The sequence below is a fragment of the Idiotropiscis lumnitzeri genome, chromosome 11, assembly GCF_059441095.1.
Source record: "Idiotropiscis lumnitzeri isolate Australia: NSW breed Sydney's pygmy pipehorse chromosome 11, RoL_Ilum_1.0, whole genome shotgun sequence".
NCBI classification, from domain to species: Eukaryota; Metazoa; Chordata; class Actinopteri; order Syngnathiformes; family Syngnathidae; genus Idiotropiscis; species Idiotropiscis lumnitzeri.
In genome coordinates, this window is record NC_142401.1 from 5,062,906 (window position 1) to 5,089,222 (window position 26,317).

The window sequence follows — 26,317 nt, forward strand, 5'->3', positions numbered from 1 at the left end:
CATGTCAAGAATGAACTTTCTCAACTTGATTGTTGGTGTGTTTTTGAGCAGACTTCAGTTTGAACTGACACATATTGAAGAGCATATTAAAAGACAGATGGCACAGATGAAATAAGAAGGAGTGTCCCATTAAAAGAAAAATGTCCTTGAATGCAGCTTTTTACTTAGATTTGTTGCTGCTTATATTATGAGAGTGTTGGGTGATATATATATATATATATATATATATATATATATATATATATAATTTTAATTTTTTTTCCCCATCCCACGGTAAACAATGACTTCTCGTTGTGAGTCCAGTGCGACACGTATAAAAGCAATACTTTTGTGAGTTCCTCTCCAGTTACAAGCCTTTTCCCCACATGCAACAATTAACTTTTATTTCTGAGTACTCGGTCTGCTTGATAGCCAAGCACACTGACTGAAGCCCAGAGAAGTAGAGGAGGCTGATCCCAACAATATGATTTTTTTTTGTGGGGTGGGTGTAAGTTAAGCTAAACAAAAACTGCAAGGCAAAGCAAAACATCTTCAGGGCAGCTCAAGGAAGAAAATGTGACAAGAAATGCGGCAATGCAAGGATTTGAATGTGAGTGTTTTCAAGCGGTAGCTGAGTGAGAGTGCTTTCATTATTACTTGGCAATGTTATGGTGTGTGTGTGTGTGTGTGTTATGTCGTTACCTTTCTCTGCCGCAGCCTCGTTCCTCCTCTCAATCAGCAGGTAACGAGGACTCTCTGGCAGGAAAGGTAGAACGCAGAGCTGCAGCACTGCAGGCAATGCCAGAAAGGAAAATAAGTAGTTCCACCTAGACTCCTGCAGTCACAAATCAACCAACCAACAGTGAAATCAGTGTTGTCAAGATCAGTGTTGCAGTTGCCATCAATGTTTTCCGACACCATTTTTTTTATCCACAATGTGAACAAACAATATGACACTGTCTCCCATCCGGACTTGGAAAAGTGGACCAAGGGGCTGGGAGGAGGCAAGTCTGGACTGGACTGCTGAAGCTGCTAAAAAATAAATTGACACTTGCCAAAAAAACGAAATAAAAAAAAAAAAGAAAGAAACTCATTGAGTACCATTGACGGTTAAAGACGTCAAAGATCCATTTTTTAACTCCGCGGATAGTGAATGAGTTAAACCCAAGATTTTTTTTCCCAGCACAGTATAATAAATTCTGAGCTGCCCTTTTTTCAAATTTTTTTTTTACTGTCATTGCAATGCCGAACAAAGCAAAAAAAAAAATCAGTTAATGATAAGGCCGATGTCATAAATTCGGACTATCGCGATTGTTTATACCATGATTACATCCAGTCGTGTTCTTGGAGGCGGTGGCAAAGATGAATAGACAAACAAAAGTGAATTTATGAGCATAACCGAGGTCATTTACATTGTCGCCGGTGCGCTTATAGCCCCGCATTCTTTGAAAAGTGCCTTGGAAGCTCCGGAGTCATCATTCACAGCCTGCTTGATTCATGAGAGTGGATATGGAACGTCCCATTTGCAAGGGGCCACACGGGGGGAAAAAAAAATAAGACAAAGAACATTTGAGTCATTTAGGATCATGTCTATTTCAACATTAGCAGGTTATTACCCAAAGCAACATCCTAATTAGAGTCACGGATGTGCTGAAGCCAATCAATTAGCTCGCCAAATGAGTAAATTAGAAATTTGAGAGACTTCAATTAACATAAATGGAGTTCCCTCAAAATGGATTAAACAAATCTGGGATCCAAATTGAAAATGACAAAATTAACTTAATGTAAATATTCTGTGAATGTTCAACACATTTAACAATTGGTCTTGTTTTTTTTTGGGGGGGGGGGGGTTGTCTTGGAAATAACAGGCCCCAAACTGATCATCATAATCGAATTATGCCATACTCGGTAAAAAGGCTGATGCAAGATGCGATTTTATTTTTCTTCAATTCACTGGCCTGGAAAAGGAAAATGGAACTTTGATTTATTTTTTTTTTCTCATCAGTTTCTGCCCAAAGCCAAATAAGATGTGCATGATTTTGCATTATCGACAGATTGCGCGAGAGAAAGAGACAATCAATGGGCATTGCTCTTATCATGTGATTAATGTTCAACCTAATTTTTTTTTTTTTTACTCTTCATTTAAGCTACTTTTGACAATCTTTAGGTAGTGCAAATAAGCACATATAAAACTCAAAATACAAAATCTGGCATTTGTATGACGATTTATTGTTGTTTAAATGTGCGTTGCGATTATTTATTGTAAGCTGAATCGACCCACGACACTTCGGCATCTATCGAACCAAAATATGACTTTTCAACATAATGAGATTATCTGCATTTGTTAAAGTACAATCCACAAGGAAAGGGCTAAAAAAAAAAAAACAGACAGCTTGTGTGGCTGCTAAAACGCTGTACAAACAATCATTATGGTGAGTGTCTCTCTAAAACATCGCCGTAATCCTGTACACAATTTAATGATGACCCTAAAAGGTTGTACTTGTTGTTTTGTTTTATTTATTTTTTTTCCTTCCGTGAGTCATGTCAGGCTACATCGCTGAGACGAGAGGGTGTAAGCCGCCATGCTGTGATTAAATGCAAGTGAAATAAAATAAATAAATGAAAATAAAAAGCTTCTTTGGTTTGGCCTCAGATGACAGAACAAAGCAAAGGTGAAAGCACATTTTAATGGCAGCTTCCAGCAAGTAAATGCAGGACACAAAATAAATGATTTGTGTATCGTTGGTAAGGTGTAATGGAAATGTCAGGAGGACGACACAGTTGAATTCGGCATTCATACGATCTGTGTTAGGTCAGTTTTCATTACTTCTCCGAACCAAACAAAAACTTGGGCAAAAAAAAAAAAAAAAAAACCTCATCTCGTTGAAAATCATGACTCGGTATGTTATTGCGTAGCTAACCGTTGATTGAAAATCTTTAATTCGACAGCAAGCTGTGAGAAATAATTGGCTGTCACTTCCTTATAGCCGATCACAGACTAATGCATGATGGATTATAGTTTGCAGTGCAGTAATTATCTGATACAAGCTGGCGTAAACAACGTCGGCCTGATAAATTGATGCGATGCCCCCCCCTTTTTTAAATTAATTAATTTATTTTTTTAAATATCTTTGATGAGTCATTTTGAGACTCATTTGGTCACTTTGCCTCATGCTCATCATTTACACCTTAAAGAGATTTGTACTTTTTGGGGTCACTACAGCATCGATGGAACTGTCCACTCACCAGGGCAAACTACGGCCCGGGGGCCACATGCGGCCCGTTAAAGGTTTTAATCCGGCCCGTCGAACTTGAAAAAAATTAAATGAATAAACGTTGATAATGTTTCATTTTCTAAATACCGTGGTGTGTCAAAGACAGATATTTTGTTGTAATGCTTTTGTTCATTTTCATTTCAAATTAAATCTTTGTTTTTTTTTCTCAGATGAGGTGAGGTTACCAAAACGCTCCATCCATCTGCTCCAGGTCCGGCCCCATCTGTCAAATTTTAGAACCCATTGTGGCCCGCCAATCAAAAAGTTTGCAGACCCCTGTTCTAGTCAAATCCAATTATTAATGACGATTAAGATTTTTTTTTCTCAAAGTCTAAAGAGTGTCTGTTAAAATTTATGTGACACATATTAGAGGTTTATGTTTGTCGGATGAGCAGAAAATCCCACCGTCACCTCTGCCTGGAACTGTTAACCGTGAATGTCACCTCCTCTAAAACCCAATTTTACTGATGCTGATGAAAAATGTGCTAGCTGACACCTGAAACTAAAAAAAAAAAAAAGTGTGTGCCATCAGAGCAGTCTTTTATTACATCAGTCAGTGTTATTTGCAAGGAGCCACCATTTCAGTGAAAGCTGCACATTGCAAGAAATCCGACCGCATTTCATGTAGCGATGCGGTAGCTTTCAATTTAGGCACCAAATGGAGAAACAAAGTTTGAGGACAAAGACAAACCCTCGGGGGATTATTTTAGATTTTTTTTTACACTCATCACACGAGCAGTGTTGCAGACAAGGGAGTCCATATGGGCCTTGTTGGTCGCCAGCGAATCGCAGGGCACACTTAGACGTTTTTAGAATGTTGGGAAACCGGAGTACCCGGAGAAAAGCCACGCGGCGAACATGCAAACTACACACAGAAAAGCCGGAGCTGGAATCGAAACCGCCAACTCCGTACTGTGAGGCGGACGTTCTTACCAGTCATCCACCGTGCCATCCAGTCCACTCCACCCAAAAATTTGGTTCTGTAAACAACCCCTTAAAGAGCTCTGATGGATTTGGAAAGCAATTGGGTCATTAGCGGTGCAAGCACCTACTTGTGGAAATGGCACATGCAGTTGTGCTCCTTGCAGCAGCACTCAGTGACAGATTGTCTACAAGGCTTATCCCTTGCTGCAATTTTAGAAGAATGATGGTCAGTATTTGTCAACGCTTATTACTATTTGACACTCAACATAAGGGTCATGTTTGATTCCTACTAATAGAAGCTGCCACCCAAAAAGGTTTTCATAGTCAGGTTTATTTGATTACTTTGATTTTTTTTTTTGTATATCCAAGTTCCTTGTTTGCCATTTAATTTTCTTCAATTAAATAATTACCCTTTAAGTTACGCTTCTTGACTTCCCTACATTTGGGTCGTCCGCCTCAGTCCTCCACAATGCCAAAACCGGACAATACCTGTAGTTTGAGATTTTCTTTTTCCAGCATGAATTTGCATCAATAACAAAGTTATTTAATCTACTCTTTCTATTTCATCAGAGTCGACAATACATTTGCCTCGACGTTTAACATTTTATTTGTAATTTTTTGTTTTGTTTTTTATTTTATTTTATTTATTTTTTATTTTTTTTTGCTGTATTTAGAAGAAGCAAAAACTTCCATTCTTTACAATTGGCTGTAAGGAGACTGATTGTTATGTCAAGAAGTAGACAGTCATTGAGATGATTCCAAATGCCGTAATCATCTACTGAGACAATAGTAAACGTAGCAGCATGAATTAAATTCTACGATGGCTTGCGGATCCAGATGCTGGCGTAGTTGCCTTTTTTTTAAATTTCATCCAACTCTCAAACAAACGTGAACGTTTCTTTTTCTCAACTATTGCCCAGCTGTTATCATCTTCAGCGCAAACAAAGATCCTCCAAGGAAACAAATCAAGGAAACGACTTTCAGCCATCTGTCGTTGTACTTTGTTCTAAACGTTGGCACTTTTATGACTTGACCAAGCATGTTGAACAAGCAGCAGAGGCCATCGGTGAGAGAAATAAGCCCGACTGGCTTAACAGCTTTTGCCGATCAATGCACAGGAAAAGAAACAAAAGTGCAGAGCAAAGCAGCTTCTGGAAAGTTTTTTTTTTCATCAAGGGGAAGAGTGTCAAACACATCTGAAGATTGTCAGAAGGTTGGCTCATTTGGGAAAGGGGGGGGGGGTCAAACTGGGGTGAGAAAATAGTTACTTGTATTTCTACGACTTCATAGAACCACAGTTCAAGGTTTTTCCCGTGCTTCCCGCCAAAAGTCACCTGGAACAGGCTCCAGCTTTACCCTTAAGTGGTAGCAAACGGATGAAAACGTGAATAACTGAACGGTCAGACATTCTCTACTTTGTACTTGCCCCAGATTTCCTGCACCAGACACCCCTGAGGTTAGTTTTCTTTAGTTTTGGCAGGCTGCTGCACCGCAAAGGAACTATATCGTGTCAGTATGGCCCAAATTTCACTCACGTGTTCTATGTATGTATTTTATGATCATAACTGGCTGTCCTTTTCAATAATATCAATGCATTTTGAAGCAATCGGTAAATATTCTATTGACCTGGGAACGGCCCATCATTATCACAATAATCATGTTGTGTTTTATTTATTTAATTTCATATTTATTTTTTAATTTATTTAATTTCATATTTATTTTTTAATTTATTTAATTGATATATTTATTTGTTAATTTATTTAATTGATATATTTATTTTTTAATTAATTTGATTGATATATTTATTTTTTTAATTTATTTAATTGATATATTTATTTGTTAATTTATTTAATTGATATATTTATTTTTTAATTTATTGGATTGATATATTTATTTTTTAATTTATTTAATTGATATATTTATTTTTTAATTTATTTAATTGATATATTTAATTAAATGATTTGTTAAATTGCACTGGAGAGGGGGGCTCTCCAATCTAGTTGCACATTGACTACAATGACAATTAAGGGCTTTATTGCTTGTTTTTGTCACTCTTATCCATGGGTAAGTCAAAATTGATATGGTTATCAATAATAGCAAAAAAAAGTAACGCAAGCATAGAAATGGCCTGCCACCCGAGGCCTCGCTACGTCATAAAAAGCAGAAATTGCGATGTGTAAACTTAGCCGTATAACGTAATCGGACACGGGAAGGCTGAATATAAGCTGACAAAATAAATTCAATGTTACATTTGTTCAAGAGCGGCTACATTCCTTTTTCCTCTCATTTTTGAGTTCCAATTGTTTAGTCTTTTTTTCTCCCCGTCAGAATCATTGAAATGATCACTGCAAATTACACTTACAAAACTTGTTCCATCCCATTTGATGTAGTTTGGCTGGCTGAATTCTTCAAATTTTCTGAGAAAAGAATGTTATTCTGTATGGATGGAGCAACATTCATCATTGCATCATTCTGTCTCCGACATGTGTGAATCACGCACAACCCGGCAAAAATCTGGCTGAAAAGATCTTTTTTTTTTTTTTTTTTTTAATAAATAGGGAAATAAACAAGACATGACCTGTGTTCATAAATCCAAAAGAAATATGTAACAGGAGTGATAAGAAAAAAATATCTTATAAATAAATAAATAAGCCGGTCGGTCTGGTTGGTCTCCTATTGAGTAGCGCTGACCTACACTCTCCTTCAAAATAAAAAAAATAAAAAATGTGTTGATAATAAGTAGGTCCAAGCTGAGGAATTGTTTCCATCCCTGACCCGCCTGCTTCCCCTCTGAGACAAGCTCAAGCTTGAATGTCAAGCCAAAATCAAACAAGCCGCTGCAATTGTGCATTTGAAGAGATGACACTCGAGCTTAAACATCCATTCAGCCAATTGGCACCTTCGCTCTTGCAGAACCATGTGAGGGTCATCAGAATCAGAAACAATTAATGTACGATTGGAGGCATGATTTGGGAGTGGGGGATATGACGGGCCATTTTCATTTTGTTTGTATAAACCTTCTCCATTGCTCTCTCTCTCTCTCTCTCTAAAATCCTTCAGGATATTGAAATAGGTGACAAATAATCTGCTCCTCACCTGGCCCAGCAGCTCAGGTAGACCCAACACCTGACCAACGAACACTCCCAGACAGATCAGAATAGAGTTGAACTGACCAATGGAACCTCGGATATATTTTGGGGAAATTTCTCCAAGGTACATTGGGAGCACACTGAGAGATATACCTGTGAGAGGAAAAAAGGGGATTCAAATTGAATATAGTGCATTCATCTCAAAGCATACATTTAAGACCACCCAAAAAAAAATGTTACCTGAGGGCTGATGAAAGTTGAATTTTTTGAATTGGCAATTATTTTGAGTCAAAAAGCATAACAAGATTGTAAATAACGCAATTCCCCGTCAAGATTAGATTGAATTGCCATAGCTGGAGTTTTATCTTCATCTTTTTCTTTTTTTTTTTTATCTATCTCTATTTTAATAGAAAGATTTCACTTCAACAGACTCTATCCCTAACCACTGCATTCCCTTAACGATTTGTGCTTGTACAATCTAATCCATTCCAGAATTAATTAAAAAGGTATACGAATGTTTATCCCCAAAGGGAGACTGCCCTCTTGCTGTATGTTGATTTGCTCGTGTTACACCGAACAAAGAAGCAGACCAAAAATATATGCAGGCAAAGGAGAGCGGTCCGAGTAACGGGCAACGGCACACGAATAGCTGAGCTGACTTTTTGGGTTTTTCGTCCCACCTGCACATAAAGGTCAAGGCGATGATTTATTTATTTATTTATATACACTTTTGACAAAAATGTCGAAAGTTTAAAACTGCCTCCAAAGGCAGTTGTGAGTCATCATGATTAAATACAAATCATTACCAGGCCATGGCTGTTGAAGATATGGAAGACATTTCGGAAATGCCAATAATCGTCCAAGTGGATGTGCAGTGGTATGAAGTTATTATACGACAGAGAATGGAAATGACATGCATTCGTGTATGTACGTTTCTGACCGTTACTACTCCATAAATATGCCCAAAAGCTCAACCTTAACTGCTTTGCGTGTCCCTGTTTTTTTTTGTTGTTTTTGTTTTTTAATCACCTCTTTCAAACATCTAATCAAAATAGCAATTCTTCCCATTACACCAGTGGAGTTGATGATTTGGAGTAAGTGCTCATTACACAGGCACTGCACACACAACAAACACAAACACACACACAAGGTACTTTCAAATATCTTGCTAGATGAGACCATCTCTCGCCACTGATTACACGCGATAACATTGACATTTTTTACCGGAATGATTTTAATCTCCACTCGAGAAGCATAACTATTACATCACTGTATTTGCTCATGCATTGTCCCGCTCTTTCTAAAACTTAAAAGAAATAATAATAATTACAGTTATTATTTTGAGGGTGCAAATGTGCGTAGACTGCAAGCTTTTCGAGTGATTAGGTTTCCTCATGGAGGCGGCACAATTAAAATACAGATAGCGGCCCCACAGCCAGGCCCGGTGACATTTCAGGTACTCACCAGAGTCCACCCCGATGATGAAGCGGCCAATGATTAGCATCTCAAAGGACCGCGCCCTCTCCCCAAAGGTCAGCAGCAGTGCAGCTATTACAGCAAAGATGTTATTCAGCAACAGGGTTCCCTTTCTGTTTGGAAAAGGCAATAAAAACAACAGCAAAAAACAAGATCAAATTGAAATTAAAATTAAAAATTAAATTCCCCTTTGTAGCTCAGCTCACACGATTTGTTGAGTAATATTAGAAAGGACTGGTAGGGGATGATTCAAAAACAGAAAAAAAAAATCTTCATTGATTATTGGGCTATCTTTGGAAGATTTCTTGTGAGTTTGTAGGATTCATAAGCTATTAAAGGACAGGGTACTTTCTATCGCTATAAGCACATTAGCCCGTCTAAAGCAGACAGCGCCCCCTTGTGGCACTCCTGTTTTCTTTCAAATTGCCCAACATGCTCTCGATCACAGAGGTGAATTGTCTGCCTGTGAAATTTAATTTCATTGGATGTAAATACAAACGCTGACATGACCCTGCAGGAGGTTTCCCCGTTTGAACAGTCCCTCAGTAAGCATTTTTTTTTTACCAATTCTTTAAGCTCTCCATCGAGATGCGCTTGTCTGTCTTGAATAATTCAGGAAGGAATGACCACTCAGAAACTTTTAATGAGTCAGTCAGCATTTGATTTACATAGTCACCATCTGCTATTATCCATTCAACTCTATTCCTGGCCTGACCTATGGATATTAGCATTTTGGAGACGTTTTTTTTTTTTGTTTTTTTTTTGCGAGAGGTAGGAAGGGGCACCAGCCAATTCAGTGGCTTCTAACTTAGAATAAGGTGGAAAAGAATGAATAATACATTTCAAATCGTACATGCGAGCAGTATGGATCGCAGGTTTTAAGTTGCGATATCCAATCGGAACACTAAGGCATGCTAATTTCCCAAAATGACTCATCATAAAAAATGTTAGCTCCCCTGCTCCTCAAGTGACATCCTTGTCACCTGTGGATAATTGAACATATATTTCAGCGCAATGAGAACTTTTTTTTTCCCTAGGAGGAATTTGCCCTTAACTCATTGACTGCCATTGACGGCTAAATACGTCAAAGATCCATTTTTTTTTCTAACTTGGCTGGTAGTGAATGAGTTAACAAAAGGTAGCATCTATTTTACAGTGCAAGTTGGCATTTGGACACCACAACAGAATGACCTGACCCGAAACTGAAAGTCTTTACAGTTTGAAGTGTGGCCAACACGAAAGTAAGAATCAAATTCCATTCCCGGCTGGCACTTCACTGGACGAGCGCATCATTTTGTACCGAGTATTGTATTCTTGTGGGAGAAAGTTGAGCCAATCTGATCCTTCTTCAGCTCGACCGCAATTGATCCACTTGCAACATACGCAATCAATCCTAAAAGCTCCAAAAAGTAACCACATGCACGAGTCCGTGAAGTAACTGAAGCAGTGTTTCCAATGAAATGACCTTCTTTCAAGAGAGTCGTACTTTTTGGGCTTCTATATCCGTCAATGGCAGCGAATGTTAATCAATGAGGCATCGGCCTACACCATTTAATTTCCCCATGAATCCTAAATCTTCTGCTCCACGACATTTAAAAAAAATTAAAATATAAAAAATAAACAAACAAACAAAAAATAAATAAATAAAAACAAGCTCTTGTGCCGGTCGTAACTTGAGACCAAGTGCGGCAAAGGATGCTTATTGAGTCCCGTAACAACGCCGGAGAAATGCATCACAAACATGCTGTAGTCATCTCACCTTCCCAGTATTTTTATGGGCCAGGAGACTGCAAGTGCTCCCAAAAGGCCCCCGATGGCAAATATGGAAACGGTGATGGACCAAAGGATCGTGACGGTCTCTGCTGCGATAGGTTCGTTGTATCTTTCCATCCAGGTCTCATTGTAAAAAGCTTTAATGTACTGCAACGGAAAAGGCACATGGAAAAAAAAAGCAATCGTTAATGTTTATTGATCCCAGGTATGTCTTTGAAATGAGAAAAACATCTGACGGCACACAAGTAATGATGTCCCCCCCCTCAAAAAAAAAAAAAAGAGATCCAAGTTGATGATGCACCTTTGGCCATTGATTGGACGAGACGAGCACGTACTAATTGTTCTGCCCGTCAGTATACATCCCTGCAATCGTCAGCTCAACACAGATACGTTAAAAATAATCTTTGCACCAATTACATCTAGTAAAATTGGCTCATTGCCTGCAACGCACCTGATGATCTCTCCAAAGCACATTGATGCGCTGCAGCACATTAGTTGCGAGTCACTGCGTCAGAATGCTTTCATGAAAGGCATTGTTTAATTATTTTTCTTTGGCCATGTTCTTTTTTTTTTTTTTTTCATCTTATCCCATTGTGAATGACAATCATTTGTGACTAGTGTACCAAAGATGCTAGTTGGAACTGATTCCCCATCACAATTTGCACCTCATCAAGTCCTTGGCCTTGCATGTCTCTTTGTTGGCGTTCTTCAAGCGGAGGAACAGATGCAGCCGAGTGAAAATTGAATTTTCCTCAAGGCATCCTGTGGTTCACTCACCGCAGTCACCTAACTTAATAGTCGCAAGCCTTTTGCTTGCGATAACCGCATCAAACCTGTCATCAAATTGTGACCTCACTGTTCCAATACTTTTGGAGGCAAGTGTGTTTTAAACTAATAATAGCGCCGACAAAAGTCTTCAGAATTTCTTACCGGGATTCCAAAGCATTTGCTACAAAGCAGGACTGTACTGAAACACGAAGGTTACTGAACTCAACGACATGATTTTAAATTGCTTATTAAAAATAAAACAGCTCCCGTTCAATAAAGTGAAGATTGAAGGTTGGATTGTTTTTATTGGATTTTAGATCTGGGCTGCAGTCTTGCATGAGCCTGAGCGTTTAAAGTGACTCGCTCTGCTTAGCCCGCATTTGCAAGAGATTACGTGAATACTTTGTACCTGTCACTTTTACTTGAGTGAATGGATTTACGATGTGGAATCATTTTGTAGACATGAATGCAAGCGCAAAGGTATCCAAAAAAAAAACATTAATTCTAACACAAATGACATTGTGCATGCTCTCTGGTCATGCGTTCAACTGACTTTGATACAAGCGGTGTAGGTTCAATTCCCACTTGGTGATGGTGTCAATGTCAACGTGGTGCCTGTCTCGAAATTTGCCCGGCGACTGATCGGCAAACAGTCTAAACTTTAGCCCAAAATCAGCCGCGAGAGGTTCCCGCGGCCTGCGAACCTGAACATCATCAACACTACTCAGTGTTAGAGTCAATCAGGTGACTACTACTGATTGACGTTTTGTTCATGAGGGCTACTTTGCCATCAGCCAAGTTTGATTGATTTCTAAAAATTGTCAGAGATATGTATTTACACATAAATAAAAAACTTCTTTCAGTTGTTTTCTTTTCAGCCTAGAAGTTACTGATTCAACAACAACGATTAGCAGCCAGTCTCTGAATAATTTAGGGCGTGCGCCACCACTTGTCAAAACAGGATATTTTGATATATATTGTGTTTGCGGAACGTGAATTAAGATGAAAAAGGGAACCCTTTTTAACCTATCTCAGGGGAGCGGCCATTTTACTTGCTCATTTGACCAAACACACAAAACAGGTGAGCCTTATTTCTCTACTTTTCATGTTTTACACTGGAGGAAAAAAAAAATCTCCCAGCACACCACTTAACACACGCCACAAAAAAAGAGTATTTAATTGTTGTTCTGCATGCCTCTAGACATCCTTTGATTCCTAAACAAATATTTGAAGAAAACTGATACTTTTATGGTTTGAATTTCCCACGGCACAACTGTTGCTCTCTCATGGCACGCTGATGGGAATCAAGGTTTCATGTGTTTAGTAAAACAACGACATCAGAACTAGTTCCCAGAAAAGTACACTGCATGTAAATTGACAAATAGTAAAAAAAAAAAAAATATTGAATATATTCACTAAATTGGATTAGACACTTGAAAAAAAGGATTTGGGTACTCTAAGGAGGTTTGTGTCACTGGGTGGATTTCTAAATGCATTAAAAAAAAACAATACAGGAAATAATCAGTTGAAATTTGTGATTAACGTTATAAAGTTTTTGTTCCATTTATCAGAAGTGACTTTGGCCTCTTTTTGCCAGCCAGCCCACTTGATGCAATTAAAAAAAATCAATATGTCCTCGCAGAGCATGAAAAACATGCAAGACGTGGCTACTTTCCCATGGCGATGAATGTCTTTTTTTTTTCCTCTCCTTTAACTTCATCGATACGCTATGATGATCCCTGAGTGGATTCTTGGAGGCCCCACGTGCTTTGGGGGCACCTTGACAGTGCTCACAAAAAATCTGGCCTCTGCAGCCCTTGATGCCAATTTTCTTCATTCTCATTCAAGGGCAATATTGGATCTGTGACTCTTAAAGTCCTCGAGCTAATAACCAAAAGAGCTAAGAGACTTCCTCCAAAGCAGGGGTGGGCAAACTATCTGATTGGCGGGCCTCAATGGGTTCTAAAATTTGACAAAGGGGCTGGACCAGGAGCAGATGGATGGAGTGTTTTGGTCACCTCACCTCATTGGAGAAAAAAAAAAAAATTAATTTAAATGAAAGTGAACAAAAGCATTATAACAAAATATGTCTTTGAAAAACCAGAATATTTAGAAAATAAAACATTAACAGTGTTTATTCATTTAATTTTTTTCAAGTTCGGTGGGCCGGATTAAAACATTTAACGGGCCGAAAGTGGCCCCCGGGCCGTAGTTTGCCCACAAAGTTTAGAAACTTATTGCCAGATCTGTTTACTTCAAAGGCTTAAAAGAAGCTATTTTTTTTTCGCCCTGAACTCTCCACTGGTGTCAATCACCATCATTTTCCTTCGAGAGTTATAAAACATTTATCCCAGTCTTGACTCCTGCAACCTCCTCTCACTGCATGACAATCACCTTCTGTCTCCAGAGTGGGACACAATCAAAGTACGTTCGCTTTGGCAAGACCGACGCTTGGTTCAGCCGATCAGGACAAAGACTTCCTCCTCCCTCGTGTTTGATTTCAATGGAACGATTTCATTAATCAGCTGAAGCGAGAACATGTCGTACGTTTATTGTCTTCACCGGAGATGACATCCACATCGCTTCTTGAAAAAGATATGGCCTTGGGCTGTCCTCGTGGGAACAATTTCCATGATACTCTGAGCCAGGGGGAGATTTTAGGATCTGAAGTTTGGAAGTGCTGGCAGTTTTGGTGCCAGAGCACACACACAAACACACCCCCGCACACACACGAGCACACACACGAGCATACCGAAAGTGTTTCACTCTCGTTGCAGTTCAAAAAGGCCAATGGTACTGTCTGACCTCCGCCTTTGCTAGCGAGATGATATGCTGATAACGATAAGATGGTGTGGATGTTGAGTGGTAAAAGTTGAGAAATGTGCCACATATTCTTGTTAAAGTAAGGTGGGGCGACTCACTCAAACGATTTCACGTGACTGGAGGACCGTGTGTTCTGCTCGCCGAAGTGAGAAGAGGGGATCAGGTGGATCACGCATAGAGGAACAACGATACGCATACCTAGGGGCAATTTAGAGTGTCCAATCAACCTACCAAGCATGTCCTTGGAATGTGAGAGGAAACCGGAATACCCGGAGAAAAGCCACGCAGGCACGGGGAGAACATGCAAACTCCACAGGGGAATCGAACCCTGCTCCCCGGAACCGTGAGGCAAATGTGCTAACCACATTAGATGTAGTCATGTTTATTTATTTTCCACCACAAGAGGGAGTCAGACAAGAGTTGATTGATCATGTTTGCGTACTCGAGGGCAGTTTGGCTTACCGGTGCTGGAGCATTGACGACCGACAGATTGTAGCCATAAAGGAAAGACGAGCCCAAAGCACCGAAGAAGGCTGCACTCAGTAGACAGGACGTGACACGCTTCTATTGAGGAAGCACACAAACGAGGAATTATTATCTCGTACGGGAAGTCAAATTCTTGTCCATCAAAGTCAAGGTTCATTCAGAAATAAGATCAATGCTGTTTGACACTCGGTCAGGAATCTGGGTCATTTATCGACGTAGATTCAAATTATATTGTAAGTAAACAAAATAAGTACAGAAGCAATCAAGACTAAAAGAAAATGGTAATGCTAATTACTTTTAATAATTAATTAATTATGCCGCTAATTACAGGAGCAACGATGAAGCACAACGAGGGGTAAAAATAAGTCCAGAGTGTAATTTGAGTCACTTTGTAAGTTAATGGGCTGCATGAAATCTACTTAAAATTAATGGCACTGAGCTATAGATAATGAGAAATTTTGTCTGCAAAGTTGACATTTACAGTAGGACAGAAAATATACAGACTCAATAAAATACGATAAGAGAAAAATCTTCAGGAGAAGAACTTTTAGAAACACTCGGCATTTTTTTTATTATAATATATAATAATTATATAATTTATTTGTATTTCAAATATTGTCTGAAACATTGGAAATACTATAATATAATGTATAATATAATATAATTTTTACTAGCGGTATATTTTTCTTTTATTTTTTGACATATTTAAAAAAAAAACATATTGATAAAAAAATGAATTTGTTTTTTTTTTAATTACTCCATTTAAAAAGCAAAATATGAGCGTATTTAAACATTGACAATATAATAGTATGCAGAAGCTTTTCTCCTGCAAGTTACTAAGGCAGATCTGCTTTTTTATTAACGGTCCTATGTCATCAAATGCATTTTTATTTTAATACTTTTTTTTATCACACCAATCATTGTAAAACAGCAGAAAGTGGGACGATACAGATAGCAAGATTTCAAACTAATTTCCTTGTATAATTGTCAGAGGGTGAAGTATGAACCAGTGAAGAGCGGCAGAAGATCTGATGTTATGTGTGTAGTTAAAGTCCACACCTTCAAAGCCAGCCTGAAGAAAAAGTGTTCCACTAATTTTCTTCTGAAACCTTTGCACCTTGTAAAGCCTCACCACTGCACAGCCGAAATCCTGGAGCTAAAAGTACAGTAACTGAGCATAGCTTGGTTGACACTACTAACCTTTTCCGGGTTTTTGTCAGAGCTGCGCTTTTCCTTCTGTGGTTTATCCATTTTTGTGGTTCAGGAACCTTCAGTGTGAAAAACATCGACATAACCTTTATAAATATCTCCCACGTGCAGCTTATACAGAACACACATGAGCAGAACACGGCACATTTCACAACCCAAGATGAGGAAGCGGGAAAAATCTTGTACGCAATGTGATCTGCATGAAAAGGAAATGACTTTGCCATATTACGGAGCCAGTCACAAGTTTGGGATGTAGTCTCTAAAAAGAGGGAATAATGACAAATTAGCGACATAACTAGAAAAAGCTTTGCTGTTGAGTGAAGAATCGTGGGAAGCTGAGACAAGCCGTGCAGATTGTTAGCCATATGTTGAACAACACAAATTTCATAGAATCATAGGAAGGAATTTCAAAAGATTGATATATATATATATATATATATATATATATATACACTTGACTCTTGTCATATTATATCCCAGTGTTATATTTTTAGGTGAGCGTTTTTATCCACTCAGAATTAAGTTAGCTTGTGTTGCCGGGCAGATTTCATAGTTCCAGTGGCACCTACTATTCGTCCGCTGCCTTCAGAATCCACCATGCGAGAGTTTGTACTGCTTGACTGAGCGGTCTCTTAGAGTTGATAGACAGTTGCGATAGCCAATCAGAATACGAGCTGGTGACAATAAGGCATTCTAACAGACGGACTTTTCAAGTGAAGCTAGCTCTCGTGAGCCGAGGTCATCCAACACCCAGTAGTGCGTACGTGTGTGTCTGTATATTTTTTCTCCAGCCGATGTGTCATAAATGATGACATTACGAGGGGGATTTATTCAAGTCGGACTAAGTGGGACTTCACTGAAGGCCCAGGTGGGAAATACACAGCCCGCCATAGAAGAGGACTCAACAAACAAACAAACAAACATTCACACATCCAAACAATTGAGAGTCTTCATTGGAATGTTTTAGGAATGTGTGAGGACGTCAGAATCCAACAAAAAGCACAGTGACAACATTCAAACTCCACACAGGAAGGCCTAAGCCAGAAGGTCTATAGGCCAACGAGATATCAAGCTTTGTTCACAGCACTGTTGACACAATGAAGAAAAAAAAACAAAAAAAACAGCAGTTTTGATCAACAGAGGTTGGCATCTCTGCATATTTTGCCAAATAAAAGCCTGATTCTGCCACCAAGTGGTTATAAAATATAAACACAATTACTGCATTTTTTCAGTTCATTAAACATGAAAAATGGAATATAAATTCAAACACAACATTTTGAATGGTAATTTTAGACTTAGGTAATAACTTAAAGCTTTGACAATGACTTTATTTACAAGTTTGTTTTGATGCGATCTTTGGAACAAACGTGCTCTTGTATGTCACAGTCAAAAAGTGGAGGCCCAGTCTCCAATTAAACCATTTCCTGTTTCCTTTAGATGGCTTACCCTTACTGAATGGAAATTCGATTGATTAGCAAATCAGGGTGAATCGTATTAGGATGATTACTCATCAAATAACCACTTAGTCCAAAAATTGTTTTTTTAAATTATTATTTATTTGAAGCCGCAAGGATTTTTTTTTTCAACCTATTTTGTTTCACAAATAAAATTCAGACACAGGAAAATATATATTTTTTAATAGCTAGATACTTCACTAAAAAGTCATCTTAAACACTTAAACATTTTTAAACGCATTGTGTGACGAAAGCTTGACCTATTTTCAAATTGCATTTGAGTTCTACTCTAACAATGATGACAACCCGCAAAACAAACATGTACATTTTTTTTTTTTTAATTCTCCGCTGTGGGAATACTCACCCATGCGTCTGACCAGAGCTTGCGGAAGGTCTACTGTCTCTCTCACTATAGTGGCCAGGACTACACTAACGCCCCACCAATGATTAACTTGGAACTGTCTGAGGGTATGTCTCGCTATCTCCCGTAACTACGGTAACGCCAGACCAGCTGTATGCAAAATATGAGTAATTTGCTATCAGCAACAGAATATTTATCATCCCCTAGTAGCACCATTCCATATTGAAACAAAAATGAGTCCAAATGTGCAGCGTTGAACTATCGGCCGGATCAAAAGACGTAGCGCATTCTTTCAGGCCAAATACGAGTTTAAAGAGAGATAAGCTATCATAGCGCACATGTTTCCCGCACGTGAACGTAGCTCAGCTCATCTGGGAAATGGAGCCGTTCAAAGTAAATGTTCGAGTCGATGCTGCCCATCTGGAGAGCAGATGTGGCGAAAACGTTTTCTCCAGAAACAATGAGGAAAAGAATCATTCCTTTTTTTGAATATTTAAAGATGACATGACTCATTGTGTTGTTCATGAAAGCGCAACCTTTGTGCTCGCGGCGATAAAAAAAACACAGATGAGGATTTCGCCGATAAACATGTGAGCGTAGTAATAATTATCTGTCTTTCATTTACTCGTGCTACTCCTCCTACCGTAAAACGGAGGAAGATTCCAGCTCATCCATGCTCCATTGCTGTTAAGTCTCCGAATACAGAGCTTGTCGACAAAACTATCATCCAGTTCAACGTCAAAAGTAATCCATGCTCGACGGAGTGCGTGTCTATCATGGACACACAACAGCTGTATTCCCAGTCCGAAAAAGTTGTCTCCCGCGGGGCAGTTTTCTCCCATCAATGACTGCTTTATGCTCACGTGGTATTTTAGTGTGCCCCGATATCTCGAATAAGAGCCATTGTGGTATGCACGAAAGGCAATTCTGCAAAACCATAAAAGATGTGGCAAATATGACGTTGTTAAAAAGTCATTTCGCAGCATCTCCACAAATACTTGGCTTTGCTTTGTGAGCGGATATTGTTTAGGAACAAGTCATGAAACGCGACCTTTGGGGGGTCATCACCCCTGAGAGGCGTCTTTTGTCAAGCCGGGAGCCTCGGAAACACAAGTATTGGATTTCCACGTGTGAGCAATGCGGAAAACTGTTCGACTCGACCACCAAGTGTTCTGAATTTCCACTTTCTTCTGCAGGATACGTTCAAACAATTTTTATTTATTTTTTGGAACGAAACGAAATGTCCTGTCCTGGAAAAAGGAAGCCCTTCTGCCCTTGTGTAACTTTGTCCTTTGATATCATAATATTGTCCTAAAGGTTCCTCCAATCAAGCAGCAGAAAAAGAAAAAAAAAAACACTAAGTATTAGTCGGAGCTTATTATGTCATCAACTGTCAAGGCTTCACGGTGAACCGTATCACCTTTAAGAGAGGCGGTCAGGATAGTAAATTTGTTATCTTTAACACTCTTGATCAAGTGTGGAAATACTCACCAGACTTCTTGAAGATTGCCCCACCAGAGAAAGTGTAGGCAAGCCACAAGGAAAAGGATAATCACATGAGAACCAGTTGGCTAATTCAATTTGCTTGCAAAATTGAGGAGGAGGACTCAAAATTAGGTTGCTATCTTTCCCAAGCAGATAGCCTGATAAGGATCAAGTGTTTTAGGTTAAATAAATCCTGCCATTTACCCGAGCAGATTCTCTTCACGAGGGCTACGGGGCGTGCTGGAGCCTATCCCAGTTATCTTCTGATAGTAGGAAGGGAACACCCTGGACTGGACGTCAGCCAATCGTGGAGTTGGCAAGCGATTTTATTGTAGGTGGTGATATTTCTATAATTGTTCTTTTTTTCCTGTGGGCTAAGGCATCGTTTCTTCAGACCGATTCCATCCATCTATTCATTTCTATATCGCTGATCCGCACTAGACGGGGTCCACTTTGGACTGGTAGCCAGTCAATTGCAGAGCAAGGGGCACATACCGTATTTGAATAATTTCGAGTCTTCAATAAAAGTGTCAATGCTGTGGAATGTTTATAACAAGACAAGTACGTACAGAGCTGAAGCGACAATTATTTGCGCGGTAATAATAATAATAATAATGCCCCACAGGAGAGTGCATAGTTGGTAAAGCAAAATAGTACCTCGATAGCTGGTGTGGGCAAACTACGGCGCAATTTTTTTTTCTTCCTCTAGGGGGAGGGTAACAAGATAATTGCGACGCACTGCCTTAAACACTTCAGTGTCAGTACAGGAAGACTCAGTGTCGTACAATAGAAAGATTCAGAGGGAAAAATGCAAAATTGTTTTATTTTCAGCAATATTATTAACAAATGCATAGACAAGACATGAAAATTGAGACAAGTATAGCGGGGGCCCCAAAAGATACAACGCAAGATCCTTGAATGAATGACTTCATGATTGTATACTAGTTTTCAGATCCTCTAATTGCTCTCTAGTCCAAAAAGAAGTGTTATGAATAGCAAAAAAAAAGTGTCCCTAGAAAGCCAAAAGCTGCACCCACCCACTGCTCTCCATCCCCTTTCAAAGCAAAACCTCTCATTTCACAAATGTAACCAAAAAGGTTCAAATGTCTTTGAAACCTAATGTTTCGGTTTATCCGTCAAGTTAGGATGCACTGAGCCCAACTACTGCCAAGTGCCATCATTATCGTTAAGGAATGTTGAGCAGTGTCCATTTAATGAGAACAAACAAATGTTTAGCTCATTTTTTGTTTTTGTTTTTTTGTTTATGCCCTAACCCGTTTAAATTCAAATGTATACAGACAGCAAAACACACCATTTAGAATTGGGGAGTGGGGGTGGTGAACTCTACAGTAGTCCTTGTCCCGGGGGACGTGGGTGTTTTTCCATCATGCGTCTCAGTATTTGATAGTCCACTGCTTGACACTGGCATCGTGAGAGGTGGTGACCAGAGTGTTGGCGTCAATCCAAGACAGGCCGGTGACGTGGTGCAACTTGTGACAGTCTACAGACAGCACAAAGAAAAGGTGGATTAACACTCTTAATCTCTGGCGGTGGAGGAACATGAGAAATAAGAAGGTAGGGGTGCGCGTGTGTGTATACATCTACCTTGCAACTTCAGCAGTTTATCCGAATTAGCAACTGTCCAGATATAAACCATCATGTCCATCCCACCAGTTGCAAAGTGCTCATTATCAGGTGCCCAGGCTAAGGTAACCGGTTTTGCATGGTGTCCATAAAAGTGATTTTTGACCTTTGACAAAATAACAGGGACAAATGGGAGGAATAAACATTGAAATCTGTGAATGATAAATGATTAAAAAAAAAAGACATTTACCGCGTAGCCGTCTGCCACAGTAAAGACTGTGGCCACTGCCCTCTCATCGATGGCCGCCAAATAGGCACCATCGTTGGAGTAAGCCATATCTGTGATCCCCCCTTTGGCTTGCAGGGTTTGCCCGTCGTCCTTCAGAGTATCGCCTTGCACCGAGTACAGACGAATTGTACCGTCCTGCGGAAGAGAAGAATGCTTGGGTAAGAGTCTTTATTTACCAGGAGCAATTAAATGCGTTAAAAGTTTTTTTTGTGTTTGTGTGTGTGTAATTAGGAGACTGTTGACATTCAGTGCTTTTGCTTCCCGACACATGCATACCAAGCAGCTCAGAAGGGCCATTTTCGTACCAAGAGATATCGAAACCACCAGCAGCTGTCATATACCTCGTCACTCCAGGCTGGATAAATGTAAAGCTCCGACAAGTCCGTACTTTAGGACGACTACTTGTTTTTATACAATTCTTTTCAGCTAAATACTTAAATAATCTTGCCTAAAACAGGTTCTATTTTCTGTGTGGATATGTTTCATGCTGCCGTTTCTTTTGCTGGATGAATGTAATTGGATCATAGTTGAGATGATAGAGTTAGACGGCCACTTACTGCTCCCCCAATGGCAGCAGTCTTCCCTGCAGGATCGAGAACTCCGACTTCAGGTTCATAGTCAAGGTTATCCAGTGTGCAGACTTTTCGTTTTTCCTTCAGTAAGACAACCTAGAAAAACAAAACAACAAAAGGACCAGCCTTGGGGATTTGTATAGCTTTTCATTGTGTTTTAATGCAAAAGACCAACATCAAAATGATGTCCGATTAGCACAGAAAAGAGATTACCTGGCCGATGCACACAACCAGCGTTAGGTCACCAGCAGCGGTTGAGATGCTTTTTGGCTGGGTTTCCATTTCCACCACATCAGAGGCACTGAAAAGACACACCTCTGCTTATTTATAGTAATAAACCATTTATAAATGAAGTTGGAATCAGTATGGACGCCACTAAAATAATTTAGCAAAATATTACAGGAATGCATATTTCAAATATCCCTCAAACACGTGACGGCCTCTACCTGTAATCCTTCTTTTTGATGCTGGTGTAGCGCGCCGTGTCATCCATGCTGCAAGTCACCACCTCATTGGCAACGTTGACGACCATTTTGCTCACCTTGTTGCTGTGGCCCTTTCCTAAGAAGCAATCATTCTCTCCAGTTTCTGCATCCCAGTAATGTGAGACGACGGTTAAGTAAAAAAAAAATGATTGTGTGTTTTTTTTTTTTCTTTTCACATTTATGCAGGTGAAGGGAGAATGCATTAAACGCGAGACCAAGAGCTTCTAAACTGTGCAATCATTTGCAAAGGATATTGATGTGCCCATCATGACTCCCCGTATAGATGTACGGTCGCCCATCACTTCTGTGAATTGTCACACACTGGATGGATTTGCTGTGGCCCTATCGGAAGAAAAAGTCGAAGCAATAAATTAGTCGCTTGGCGGCTCGTATCGCCAAAAAAAAAAACCTGTCAGTCAGCTCACAGGTATCTCAAGGCACCACTTTATATTAATTAGAGTTGACGCCGTGAAGTGGAGACAGAATTGCTAAATAAATTAATAACTCCAATTCTCTTGGCCTGACCTTGATGGTGCGTATGGGTCGGTCAGGATTGTTCTTGTCCAAGTAGTTAATGTAGCCCGACAGGGAGATGCTGAGGAGGTGTTCGTTCTGCCACAGACAGCCCAGCTGCTGATCCGTGACGTCATTGCCCATGTTGAAAGTGGTCACCGAAGTACCGGCGCCAACATCCCAGAGCTTGACGGTCTTGTCCCCTGAGGCAGAAATCAGCTGGGAGCTGTCGGGGCTCCAGCTTATCTGCAGAAGAATAAAAAAAAAAAAATCAGGGGGGGATTTTTAACACACACAGACATAACTAGACGAACCATCCCTAGTGGCGTAGCGTGGGTTGCTTTTAATGTATGCCCACTAACGAGAGGATGTCCCACTCTTCAACTAGTCCAATACTTGCTCCTTGATACTGCATTTAAATCGTTCGTGACCATATGTGACTTGTTTGGCAAAGCAAGAATAAGTTACAAATATTAGCATGTTTTTTTTAAGCATTTGCATCATCTCACATAACTGGCGTCTATTCATTTGGTTATTATCATCATCATCATAAATGTCACTCTAAACCTCAAATATGTGTTTGACTGTAGCTTGCTCTGGACATCACAGGAACTCCTAAAATGAATAGGAGGGCACAAAACGGGCATTCGGAAAGTGAAAACGGGCCAAACCTACAGCATATATTCCTCCTTGGTGAGCCTTGTCGCCTCCCAGGCTGCTGACACGCTCGCCGCTAACTCCATCAAAGACAATAATCTGGGGAAAAGAAATTGATTCAAGTCAAACAAATGCTATCCAGTGTGTATTTATTACGGTGAGATTTTACCAGAGTTGTGGTTTTAGTCAGGGAATGAGAATATCTCAAGGCTTTAATGCTTACCTGGCCGTCAGCACTGGCTGTGGCAAAGTGATTTCCATTAGGAGAGAAACGAACACAGTTGACAAACTGGCCATGATCCTGTCGCAGGACACAAAAAACAAAGGCACATTTAGTGTCATTCAGTATTGTCAGACGTGACATATGAGACATGAGCTCAAGATAACAGAGTTAATTAAAAAAAAAAAAGGAGAAAAAAACGCCTCACTAGTCATTCAATCTAATTGACTAAATAATGTGAAATTGCTGAAAAAAACCCAAAAAAATACTATTTAAAAGAAACTCTAAAAGATCTTTACTCACACGCATTGTGAATTTGAACTTGAAAGGAGGCCCCTCCGAGAAAGCAGACGCGTTGTCATCGCTGCCAGTGACCATCCGGTAGGGACGTTTTAGGCGAATGTCTACGCTGTTGATTGATTTGGAGTGGCCCGAAATACTTCCTACTGAAGAGCCGGAGTCCCACAGGAACACAGACCCGAACCTTCCCGATGAAATGCAAACGTTAAAGCAATTATTCCACAAGAAAGAATCACTGCTGGAAATAAAAACAAGACAACAACCTTGTCAGTCCTGTAAACGCAACATCTCGTTCAAAGAGATGAATCAAGGACTAGAGCGGTGTAATTATAGCTTTTGTTGTTGAGCGCAGAAAAAATTCAAAGAAACAAATCAGCAGAACCATCAAACTGATTTATTTTTCTTTTTTGACCAATTCAAGTTATATTGAAACCCATTCATGAGCTCACATCTTTTAAAACAAAATCTGTTTTTGTTCATGGACAAACAAGGAGTACTACATAAGTCTGTTCATATTTGGCGCTGAAGTCCGGCACAAGTCAGCGACGAGCTTCATTTCGATATCGGAAAAGGAAATCCGGCAACTCACTTCTCTCGTCCATCCCCAACAACAGCAAGCCTCTTGCTGTCCTCAGTCCATGCGATGTCCTTGACCTTGCCCGATATTGGGACGTATTCATACTTGAGTAGGTGCTCCTTCTGCGTGGTGTCCCAGATACGAACCTTTCCTGATGCATCTAAAAAATATAGATATAATTCATTGTTATTCTATTGTGATGATACATTACAATGTTTACAGACATTATGTGATACCGTTTTATACATGGACTCGTTTGTTACCTCCGGATGCGATGTAGAATCCACTGGGGGAGTACTTTGCAACAGTAGCTGAATAGATATGTTCAGTGTAAATGTCAGCAATCGCAGGATTCTTCAAAGGGATGAAAAAAAAAAAAAAAAACAATATATCAGCTGATCTGAGTCTGTAAAACTCAAATAAGTTGGTAGCTCTACGTCTTTTTTGTGTTTGTTTTTACGAAAATTTTTAGTGAGCCTTGCAATTGAGCAGACGCTGATAAAAACATGCATCGTGTATCTTAAGGCTACAGTATTTTGGAAATGCTTAGAACTGACCTTACAATCAGTCTGTTAAATTGCCACTTTGCACTTCACAGTTTGCGGCAGATGGCATAAGAGGCATGAATGGACTTTTTACATACCCTCTTATACTTTTTGAATAAGACCTGCTTTTAGGACACAGAGCGAGTCAAATAAATTCTAGATTTTTTTTCACGACACAAGGTCTTTCTTCAGATTACGCATGCATAGTATCGTACACCACATGTTCACTTGCTGGAATTAGAGTCAGTTCATTTGTGGCTAAATAAAATGCCTCTGAATTTGGAATTATTATTGTTTTTTTTATAATTACATGGATATTCCGGATGATGACAGACTTCCCGTTGGTATAGAGGAAGTCGTTGCCTTTGGGATCACCATTAATCACTTTGGAAACCCCTCTTTCCATCTGCGGGAGACTGGCAAACACATGTCCTAAAAGTAGAAATGAGAGGGAGAGATTGCCACATTAGTTACTGTGCATACCTATGGTCAACTACAGTAGAACATAAATGTATTGAAAATTACGAGGGTGAAATCAAGCAACATTTTTACGTTCTACTATCATATGAAGTGGCGACATGATGGTGTCATAGTGCAGAGGTAACAAAAAAAAAGACAAAATCAGCTCAAGTGTATTTATAAAGCACTTTAAGACAACCAGCTCTGGATACGGAACAAAAATGAGTCATACAACAACAAACACAATAAGTCAATTATGAATCGCAACCGCACGGCAACTTCCGCATTGGCTATCATTGTTTTTGTTTTTTTTAGGTTGTGGGGTTTCTCCCCCCCCACACCTGGAATCAATAGATAAATCCTTGCAGTAAACGCTATTTAAAATCATTAAGCACCCATTTGTGCTGGTTCCTGGAGAACGAAAGAAGGTTCAGCTTGTTCTGGCATGTCATAACAATGCGTGAGCATATTAACATACAACACCGTGACGCACGGTAGCTCACAAAAATAACAAGCAAAATGACAGAAGTTCAAAGACGGGAAACATTTCTAAGACGATCAATTAACCTTTAGAATAATTATATATTCAGACTGCAGAATATAGAGGCGTCGGGATCACGAAGGAGGATGTGTCAAAATCATCATTTCAGCTGCGGGCGAGGCTGGCTAGCTAGTTAGCTTTATGCTAACCGACTTGACTGGCTTGAGCGAAGAAAAACACACAAATGAAGACTTGCGGTGCATCTTTTTTTTAAATCGGGCAACTCAACATGCAAACTCACTCAGTTCGTACGACATTCTTCCTGTTGATCACTTGCTTGACGTTGCACTTTGAAATCAATGAATTAGTGGAGCCAGAAGGCTGAAGCAGCACTCCCTGGTCACGCAAACCCGGAAGCAGGTAGCGCCCTCACGCCGCTTGGCTTTGCCCATATATGGTAAACTCACATACCACGCTGCCACTGTCATCCACTGAACAGGCACCTTGGGCTTTATTACTTTGGCCCCTGAAGC

General features: G+C 39.7%; 2 protein-coding genes across 3 annotated transcripts in view; both read right to left on the reverse strand.

The window, feature by feature from the left end:
• Window positions 1-15,844, reverse strand: part of slc2a9l2 (solute carrier family 2 member 9, like 2) — a 39,748-nt gene extending 23,904 nt beyond the window's left edge. The window contains exons 1-6 of the mRNA XM_088308737.1: window positions 15,794-15,844; window positions 14,570-14,671; window positions 10,503-10,663; window positions 8,732-8,856; window positions 7,275-7,420; window positions 682-814 (exon numbers count right to left, since the gene is read on the reverse strand). Of these exons, the coding sequence (XP_088164863.1) occupies window positions 682-814; window positions 7,275-7,420; window positions 8,732-8,856; window positions 10,503-10,663; window positions 14,570-14,671; window positions 15,794-15,844 (718 nt within the window). The remainder of the gene's footprint in view (window positions 1-681; window positions 815-7,274; window positions 7,421-8,731; window positions 8,857-10,502; window positions 10,664-14,569; window positions 14,672-15,793) is intronic.
• Window positions 15,845-19,906: 4,062 nt separating this feature from the next.
• Window positions 19,907-26,252, reverse strand: wdr1 (WD repeat domain 1). Of its 2 annotated transcripts, none has more exons than XM_088309925.1 (15): window positions 26,086-26,252; window positions 25,155-25,276; window positions 24,563-24,653; window positions 24,312-24,459; window positions 23,726-23,906; window positions 23,426-23,503; window positions 23,221-23,301; window positions 22,558-22,791; window positions 22,285-22,374; window positions 21,994-22,148; window positions 21,761-21,848; window positions 21,533-21,643; window positions 20,937-21,110; window positions 20,708-20,852; window positions 19,907-20,603 (listed from the first exon to the last, which is right to left on the reverse strand). In XM_088309925.1, the coding sequence occupies exons 1-15, from the start codon at window positions 26,099-26,101 to the stop codon at window positions 20,497-20,499; spliced, it is 1,821 nt and encodes a 606-aa protein (XP_088166051.1). In that variant the 5' UTR covers window positions 26,102-26,252; the 3' UTR covers window positions 19,907-20,496. The 2 variants fall into 2 exon arrangements, with proteins under 2 accessions (XP_088166051.1, XP_088166052.1); XM_088309926.1 differs by having other exon boundaries at window positions 21,994-22,145; window positions 22,282-22,374.
• Window positions 26,253-26,317: the final 65 nt, after the last annotated feature.